The 10296-nt window shown below is 37.8% G+C and overlaps 1 protein-coding gene across 1 annotated transcript; it reads left to right on the top strand.

Annotated features, from left to right (window-relative positions):
- The first annotated feature begins 742 nt into the window (after positions 1-742).
- On the top strand, positions 743-5182 carry LOC105698661 (ubiquitin carboxyl-terminal hydrolase 48). The gene is made up of 11 exons (XM_023433711.1): positions 743-960; positions 1355-1492; positions 1572-1775; positions 1868-2194; positions 2281-2517; positions 2607-2857; positions 2944-3497; positions 3591-3692; positions 3811-4214; positions 4393-4741; positions 5084-5182. The coding sequence occupies exons 2-11, from the start codon at positions 1359-1361 to the stop codon at positions 5180-5182; spliced, it is 2661 nt and encodes an 886-aa protein (XP_023289479.1). The 5' UTR covers positions 743-960; positions 1355-1358.
- The last annotated feature ends 5114 nt before the right edge of the window (positions 5183-10296 follow it).

Genomic DNA, 10296 nt, shown 5'->3' with positions numbered 1-10296 from the left:
TCGGTCAACTTCAAAGTTCAAGCTACAGAGTAATAATTACTATTAGAAAATATTGATTATAGGGTCGTATTTCCCTCCAGCTAAAAATATTCACGTATCTACAACTTCACGGAAAATTCCATGCGATTTGTTTCAAACGAACTGATATTTCATTCTGCGACGAAGCGAATGGGAGGTTGTGATTGGCTACGGAGAACGTACAACGGAAATTCCCCTCTACGATGTTTCTCTATAGCTAATCGAAACCTCTCGTTCGCTCTGTTGAAAAATTCAAATTCTCATAATTTCTCGATTAAAAAGGCTTTGGAGAAATTACCGATAAGTTATCGGGAATTTCTCTTCGTTTCTGACGTAACTTACTGGATTTAGAACTTTAGTCCAGTGTATTGTAAGCACTGACTGCTAATATAATTAATATAATTATTATACTTATATTAGTAGTCAGTGTTATAAGAAGGTTAGGTTACACAACACTGGATGCCGCCATATTATGATCAGTCCATTCAGCAGAAAAACATGTTCCCAACTAATCGGTAACTGCTTTTCTCTTCCGAATGTACCCATTGAAAACCTTAGCAACTACTCTCTGTTGAAACTTAATGTTGTGAACATTAGCGCCGTAGATCGGAACTATTTCGGCATCTATTCATTTCAAACAAGAGTTGGACTTCTAAAGTATGTCTGAATCATGTTCTATGGTCTCAATTTATCGCTCATAGCGGCGGTTGGTGGAGGTTTCAGACAAACAGTTCGTAACGAAGAAACTGCCGCTTTTTAAGGATTCGGTGATAAACTGGTTGGCCAGGCCATTGTTTACAAGTGGTTGCACATTTTCTGTTGAGTTCGACGTAGCGAAAGCGTCAAAAATAAAAATTATGTAAAAGGCGGCAGCAGCAGCAGCATACCACATAACCTATAAAATACAACCGCCTCGTAAGCGGGATAACGAGTTTAATACTGGTAAGTTAAAAGTTTATGTTATTACTCTAGAAACGCTTTTTCAGTTTTTCAGATATGATATTTTCCCATTATGATCAACATTTTTCTCGGAATAAATAATTAGTCTTTCTTGTCAGATTGTAGAATAACTATTTTGCAGGCTTCAAATATTTGTGCCAATTCAGTAATCAGATGGAGTTTATACATTTATTTATTGTTTAAAGTGTACTTAGACATACTGACAGCATCATTCTTTTTTTTTATATTCGACTTCTGGACTTTTTTTGAAGAGACTGCAAAGAAGAATCCATATTTTATATTTCTTCCAGTTTGTTTCAGCAAAACGCAGAAGAGTCCATATTTTTTATCGATATATTCAATATTTTCATAAATTATTGAGGTAATTAATTTCTAGGAAAATGGCTCCCAACAAAAAGAGTGATTTGGATAAACAATCTTGGGCTTGGGTAGAAATTGTAGAACCAGATCAAGTTGAAAGAATTCATCTGGAGACTGCTTATAGGATCGGTCTGAAAAACTGTAAAAATTGCAAGTAAGATTAATATCGAAATATACCTAGATAATATCAAAACAAAGGTGGTATAAGGATTGAAAACAAGAAATTATTTTAGACGAAACTGTGCAAACAACCCACAGTGTCTGACAGGCTTAGGTGAAGAGAAGTATTTAAAATCCCAACCAGCAAAAGTGGCATCGTTAGAAAGCTCTCTTGTGGAACTACGCGATCCTACGCAATACGTTGGGCTACAAAATTTAGGTGCCACGTGTTACGTTAATAGTCTCATACAAGTCTGGTTTCACAACGAAGATATGAGGTACTATGATCAGATATACCATTCATTAAAACAATATAAAGCCAAATCAACAAAATTGTATTTAGCAATTATTAATGATTTTTCATTTATAGAAAAATAATTTACAAGTGGAACCTCATGGAAGATCCCGAAGAGCAAGAAGCACTCAGAGTTTCCGAGAAAACTGGAGAGCCTTACCATCCTGTTACAGCAGTGGGACAACTACAGTATATTTTTGCTATGATGCAATTTGGAAATAGACGTCTTCTAGATCCAACTAATTTAGCTATTGCACTCTCTCTGGATACCACCACCCAGCAAGATGCACAGGAATTCTCAAAATTGCTTCTCTGCCACATTGAGGGAAAACTGCAGCAGCATTTGGAACTAAAGGAAACACTGCAAAAACTTAGTCAGGGGAAATACAGTTACGTAAATTGGTAAGAATTGTGATTATTTCACTGTTTCTTATTAGTTAATACATCTCATTCTGATATGGTAAAAACTTATTTAATTTGAATTTTAGTTGTACAACATGTGGTACTGAATATTCAACTTCTACCACATTTTATGAACTAGATCTTCAACTCGCTCCAACTTTAAAAGAAGCAATTGAAAAGTACCTTACTGAGGAAAAGCTGACAGGAGCAAATCAGTATCTTTGTGCCACATGTAACGATAAAAAAGATGCAAGAAGGTTTATCCGTTTGGACTCTCTTCCAGAGTCTTTAAATATTCAACTTCTAAGATTTGTTTTCAATAGGTTAATTATATTTTTTAATTAACAATATTTTCTAAATCAAGTGCAACACGATTTAGGATATTTTTACTTACAGACCTAATATGTTTTAGGGAGTCGGGTCAAAAAAAGAAGTTAAATTCATTTATCCAGTTTCCAGAAGATCTAGATATGTCTCAGTACCTCAGATGCTCGCCACAAACCCATCTCTACAGTTTAGTAGCCGTATTGAGTCATAAAGGACCATCGGCTCATTCTGGACATTACATCGCTAATATATGCAGTGCTGATGGAGAGTGGTATCAGTTTAGTGATGACAAGGTTGAAAAGATGCAGAATAAACGAATAGAAGATGGCATCACTGGTAAGTTGAAAGGAACTAGATAGGAAATAATTGAAAGTATATTTTCATATCTTTAACACAGCTTACGTTTTTCTTATTGACGTTAGAAACAACAAAAAATGTCAAAAGAGGCAGAGTACCGAAAGGATTTTTGTCATCTAACACTGCGTATATGTTGGTATATAAAAGACTACCTTTTGATGCAAAAGTCGCTGCATCAAGGAAAGGAAAAGTGAAAAAATCTGACACGGAAGGAAATGGTAATGGGAGCACTCAGTTAGAAAAGATATCGACTTTGGGAAACTTCAGTCCTGTGGAGATAACAGAGGATGGAAAGCGAAAGAGTCCTGATCAAAATTCTTCTAAAGTCATTGAATGCTCCAGCCCGGAGAAAAAGTCAAAAATGGATATGGAAAAGATGGAAACAGATGTCAGTCCAGTTCCTAATTCTATCCAGGGTCCTTCAGTGATCGAGCCACCAATAGTTGACGAGGCAGAGAGTCAGACGGTGGACACCAGTGAGATTTCTGTTCCTGGACATGCTAAAATGGAGGAACGCCACAAAAAGGTTATCACTGAGAGTTCGGGAATTGATTACAGTACAATGAATGGAGAAACACATCGAACAATGAGCTGTGGCCAACGAGACTTCCTGGAAGAGGTTATAAACGTTTTATTCTTTTTTTTTTATGTACAGTTGCTGAAATACACGAAGGAAGTAATTTTAATAATTATCTGTATGAAATCCAAATAGATGGAGTTTGAGAGGTGGCAAGTTAATGGTACCATGAGGGAACTAGTGCGACAGGAAAATGTAAAACACGAGTTGAGTTTACTGGCTGTTCAGCAAGAGAAGGTATTGCAAGATTTAATTGCATTTATAAATTTGAAGAGGTTTTTGTAAGATCATAATTTCCTTTATTTCGTTAATCCGTTAATTTATTATTTATTTTAACGGATTGTTTTGTGTACAGCAAAAGGAAATAGAAGATCAAAACGAGAAGAGACAATTAGTTATAGACTTTTACAATGCAGTGGCTAGTGCCACATCCTGGGTTGAGTACCATTGGATACCGACGGACTGGATAGCAAAATGGTTGAGTTCCCAATCTTCTACGGAAGGGGTTCCACCAATTGATAATTCTACCTTGCTATGTCCTCACTATCGTCTCGATCCATTGAAAGTAAATCGCGCTAAATGTGTTCCTGTGCAAGCTGCAGAGTTACTCTATGGGAAGTACAGGGGTGGACCAAAGTTGGATCAAAATTCTCTGTGTGAGAACTGTGTGAAGAGAAGGTGTAAAATGTTAAGATTCAAAATGGCTCTGGAAAAAGACTACAAAGAGGTCGGAGATTTGGTACGAAATTTCAAAGATCAGTAAGTGAACCACATTTCTTGCTTCCGATTATCAAAAAGGTTTTCAAAAAGTGCTCTTTGTTCAATATTTGTAAAATGTACTGAAAACAAATATTTGTCTGAGGAGTTAATTCGAGGTCTTTAAGGTAATGGTGACATGGAATTCAATCATTTTCAACTCGTCAAATTTTGTTCTCAGACGATTGGAGACAGGTTACATCATTGGTGCGGATTCTTTGAGATCGTGGCGAAGGCTCGCCACGGAAAAATTCACCGAGTATTTGGAACATCATGCACAAGATGATGAATTTCCAGAGCACCAGGAAGAATCCAATAGTCGAAACGATAGTTCAAAAGAAGTGGAGGAATCCGAAGAGAATGAAGTCGTAATTAATTTTAACGAGGACCTGCTCTGCGAGCATTATTCACTGAAAAGTCCAGATTCCAGCCGGAAAGTCGTTCCTCGAGAAGTTTGGCATATTTTGAAGAAATATTTTCCTGACTCAAAGGAGTATCCTGCAGACACTCCTGCCTGTTCGGTCTGCGAGGTGAGTTTCTGCATATCTCATAATTCCTATACTCTTAACGGCGTTCACCACCAAAGTGGGGACGATGACTTCCACCGCTAGATGGCATTAGCATCGAATTCGGTGGGAGGTAACCAAAACGTACTTTCTCGNGCTATCCGTCCCAACGTCTCTACGGGCAGGTTCGGCAGAGTCCTCTCCATGTAGGGCCTCGAGCTTTGGACTGAACGAAATCGGGAATATCTTAGATGTACCCTTACATCTTTCCCTTTCTGTTTCTTTCGTCCTTCGTTTGGTACTTACTGTTCATTCTTCTGGCGATTTTTATTATTCATTTCTAACTGGTTTCATTTGCCGTTATAGATGAAAATACAAAGAGACCTGCAGAATCTGTGGAGAATCCACCAAAACGGGCATGCCAAGAGGTTGGACATAAGTCTGATAATGAGGAAAACTTTTTAAATCCTACGCAGTTTGCACCCGTTCAAAATGTTTCCGTCCGTGGGCAATCTACCTCAAGATGAAGGCGTTTCGTTAATTCCTCTCGTTCACCATCTTCATCTGATCCAAAATTAAATGCGATTCAAAAGGAATCTAATGCCCGTTTAAAAAGATTAACCCAACTTAATATGCAAGAAGTAGAATTACACGCATTATGTATACAAGCCGAACGTTATAGAGTTGACGCAGAACGTCGGCGTGCAGAGAACGAGGAAATAAAAACAGAAATAAACAAATGTAAAAAAAAGAAAAGCTGAGTTAGAATTAAAAATTGTAGAACTGCAATACTTAAAATGGCAAAATGATGTTAATTTAACTAAAGATATATAAGAATAAATCGTTATGAAAAATTACAACAATGATGTTCGAGAAAATAATTTTTAATATTTTTATCGTGTGATTTAACTGATGTTACTCCCGTTCAATCGCTAAAAAATTGATTAATCAATGCTTGTCGAGCGGCAATGCCTTCAAGTAGTTGTTCAGGGATACGATTATCAGGCTGTTGTTCTTGTGGAATTTCAAATTCATCATCTTTCGGCATTACATCATTAACTTCTATACTGATATTATGTAGTACTGCATAAGCCACAATGATGTAGCGTACAGTTTGAAGGCTGTTGCCTGGGCCTCTTCTCAGGCATGGAAACCTTCTTTTCCAAATTCAGAAAGTTCTTTCGATAACATTTCGAGCTTTTCGATGCGCTCTATTATATAATTCTTCTGCCCTATTATGCGGATTTAATACCGGAGTGAAAACAAATCTTGATGACGGGTATGCAGAATCCGCCAACNGTTCGTGTTGAAATTTCTTCATTATCAGATCTATCTGCAGGGTCTAATTCACTTTCGGTTTTGAAATCACGAATATATCGTACTATTTTTTTGCCAAGAGTTATATAACGATCACTATCACTAGCACTTGATTCACTTTCAGATAGAAAACCAGCTCTTCTTTTTCTAGGAGCTGTATGATGAAGATCTTCATCTTCACTACTCGAAAATTCAATCCTATTAGCTTGATTCTCTATTTCATATAGTTCAGTATCGGATGCACCGGATTCGATATCTGACTGGTTTCCTCTTATTTGGGTCATTTTTTTTCGCAATTCAAGATCTCTTACATTTTTTGTCATAATAGCAACCCTTATCTAAAACTGAAATATTTATTTACATCTACGTAAATACATCTTATAAATAAATTCTGAAATTTCCTTGGTGCGCAAAAATTCTTCAAAAATAATTTATAAAATTTATTTTTTTTTTGTGTTACTAAAAATGCATTATTCTCTCCGATGCCATAAATCGAAATGGAAGAACACAAAGAATTTTTTACCAGAGCTTTCATAAAAGCCTTCAACAAAAAAGACTTGCAACAAATAATATCACAATATTGAATGTGCAAGTTTGCAATAGATATCTAACTAGTAAATTGACAAGTGTGAACATGAAAACTGCCATAAATCGAAATGGAAGAACACAAAGAATTTTTTACCAGAGCTTTCATATAAGCCTTCAACAAAAAAGACTTGCAACAAATAATATCACAATATTGAATGTGCAAGTTTGCAATAGATATCTAACTAGTAAATTGACAAGTGTGAACATGAAAACTATCGAATCAGATTGTTTACAAAGAATTTCTATGGACAAGAAATAAGTTACATGTGTGTAAAACGACCAACTTTAACCCTAGAACTAGCGGCGGATTTTTTTTTGTATAGGATGGGCCATTTAAAACCAGTCATTTTGACTGGTCTTGGTAGTTCTAGTGTTAAAAATATTTAACCCTTTGGGGACGGAGCTCTTTTGACATACGGGCGAAATTCATGAATACGTGCAGGCAATATTGGACCAAACGTCGGACGCATATATGTGGCGGTAGCCCGCAAAGGGTTAAGATGAAGTGAAACCCCCTTCAAATCAGTCGATTTGAATACAACACTTTTTTTTAAGGGTATTAGACCAAACTGTCCGAAACTTTGACACGTCACTCCTGATCGTCTAAGAATTGTCCTGACACATTTAAAATTTGGATTTTTTAACAAAATTTTTGAACTCAGCCCAGACCAGAACCAAAATGGCGTCGAGCTCTCATATTTCGATCAATATACAATTATCGAAGGCTCTGATATGAGAATCGAAAGGATCAGGACAATTTCACGACAATTTAGAACACTCTGGTAATCGATAAACTCGCATTTGAACAGGATAAGGGCAAAAAAGTGTTGTATGCGCTTCTATGCTAAAACGATGGGAATACGGGGTCTCGGAGTGACAATTTAATTGACCTGGAAATCACAGATGGCGCAGGGGGTCCCTCTGCAGTCAATTAGGGCCCCAGAAAGCATGAATCCAGAGGATTTCTGGAGTTTTACTTAGATTTCTTTATAATTATTGTATGAAAACGACAGGTGGAGTATGCCATTTGGTACAATACCCAATATAATTCGACCCAGCTGTCAATATAAAAACGAACGTCGGCAACGGAGGCATTTAGAAAAATCTTCTTTATCGACGTTGATCAAGTTCCTCGCCGTGTTTCACTTCACCTTAATGAGTCCATCAAAATAGGTATAGCACATATGGATTTTTAGAACTAAGGAGTAGGGAGAGGAAGGAATTAGCATTTGTATACATTTCATAATTTTATTAAAAACCAACATATGTTTTAAAAATAAATTATTTAAGTTTTTCTGTATATATAACAATAAAATCGTAAATGAGTCAAATTGACTCGTTCCGGCAATCTAGTGTTAAGGGGCCAGGAAAGATGATTATTGAATCGGGACGCCATAGCTGAGAAAATTGCGTGAAATTTCGTGGGGAGTATTCTGCGAAACGAATATTTGCCAAGGAAAACCCAAAACACGAGGAAACTTGATATCTACGAAATGTGACGGCTGGTCATTTCTTGACGGATCGTGCAGTAGGAATCGGGATTTCATTCTCCACAAGAGCCAGTAATAAACTTACGATTTCAAAGCAATAATCCGTCAATTTCACTGTTGCGGACCGCATACTTTATGCATTTCCGACTTTTGAAATACGTCAGGCGTCAGTTTCGCGTTTTGGGCTTGAGGTATCAACCATTAAGGTGAAGTGAAACACCCTTCAAATCAGTCGATTCGAATACAACACTTTTTTTTAACGGCGTTCACCACCAAAGTGGGGACGATGACTTCCACCGCTAGATGGCATTAGCATCGAATTCGGTGGGAGGTAACCAAAACGTACTTTCTCGCTCGGATGAGGGAGACGCGACGCATAATGGGCAGTGTTTAGCAACGGGCGAAAAATGTGTGCGTATTTTGCACGTATACAACTCACACAACGGCTAGACGCCTCTGGACTAGGCGCCGAAACGTGTGTGACCCCCGGCCGCCCGCACACGCCAGTTGGACGCTCCGCCTAGAGTCGGCAACGGTTGCTAAGGAATGCCCAAATTCCTCGCGAGAAACTCGAAAATCCTGAAAAAGGTGTTCCACGGGGACAACGATTTCGAGCGTATTTCTCAACCGATCGAGCTCAACGAGTGTTCGTTTTAAAGATAAAACGTTGACGTGTGTTTATACGGGAGCGATTTTCGATCGAGCACCTCCTTCCTAGGTAAAAGGGCATTGAAATTATGTCGTTGCACTTTGTTATATGAAAATGACCACATATCGAAAATCGCTCCCATATAAACGCAGGTCAACGTTTCATCTTCGATATGAGAAATCGTTAAGCTTGATCGGTTTAGAAATACGTTCGAAATCGTTGTCCCCGTGAGGCCCTGCAAAATCGCTGGAGTGGTGAGCGCCCTTAAGGGTATTAGACCAAACTGTCCGAAACTTTGACGCATCACTCCTGATCATCTAAGAATTGTCCTGACACATTCAAAATTTGGATTTTTGTAAACAATTTTTTAACCCAGCCCAAACCAGAACCAAAATGGCGTCGAGCTCTCATATTTCGATCAATATACAATTATCGAAGGCTCTGATATGAGAATCGAAAGGATCAGGACAATTTCACGACAATTTAGAACACTCTGGTAATCGATAAACTCGCATTTGAACAGGATAAGGGCAAAAAAGTGTTGTATGCGCTTCTATGCTAAAACGATGGGAATACGGGGTCTCGGAGTGACAATTTAATTGACCTGGAAATCACAGATGGCGCAGGGTGTCCCACTGCAGGCAATTAGGGCCCCAGAAAGCTTGAATCCAGAGGATTTCTGAAGTTTTACTTCGATTTCTTGATATTTATTATACGGAAACGACAGATGTAGTATGCCATTTGGTACAATATTCGATGTAATTCGACCCAGCTGTCAATATAAAAACGAACGTCGGCAACGTAGGTATTTAGAAAAATCTTCTTTATCGACATTGATCAAGTTCCTCGACGTGTTTCACTTCACCTTAAATAGCAGAAAACTATTTTGCTAGTAGGACTGTTATGACTGCCAATCACTTTTTCAAATGTTGTACAATTTAATATTGAAAAGAAAAAACGTAAATCCGTACTTTACTGAAAATTCATATATATTTGCATTCTGCATGTAAATGGTTTTACAATTATGAATTGCCAATTACACAATAACACTGCTGGCGTTCCAGGATTGGTAATGTAACACCGGTAGTCAGTAGTGTCAACCATCTGTATTATTGGACCGTATCGAATTTCATATTTTACGCAGATGATGTAAAAGTCACTAAAGACTTTGGGTCTAGCTCCCTGATCTACGTCAAAGAATTCAGAATCCCATAGAAGCCCAGATCCTATGTTAGCGCTTGATACTCTAAAAGTTGGCTAACAAACCAGAAGTGGGGGTAAAAAAGAGATCGCACGTGTTAGCCAACGATATCTCACGTACGGAAGGAAGAGAGACGCATATAGAAAGGCGAGTATTGCGTGTAAGATAAAGAAAGAATGCAATCGCTATATATTGCCATAAGATTAAGAGATATGGAGAGATGATTACAGCGCCGCCATCCGTTGGCTAACGTACTATTTATCGAGCATCGAACGTCCGTATCCTTCTGGGCTTCTATGGAGACTTCTGAATTCTTTGTCTATGTATTAACTGG

This window comes from Orussus abietinus, unplaced genomic scaffold, assembly GCF_000612105.2.
Source record: "Orussus abietinus isolate OABI.00-Male unplaced genomic scaffold, Oabi_2.0 scaffold1052, whole genome shotgun sequence".
In the NCBI taxonomy this organism is placed as follows: Eukaryota; Metazoa; Arthropoda; class Insecta; order Hymenoptera; family Orussidae; genus Orussus; species Orussus abietinus.
This window is presented reverse-complemented; position numbering and strand designations above follow the sequence as displayed.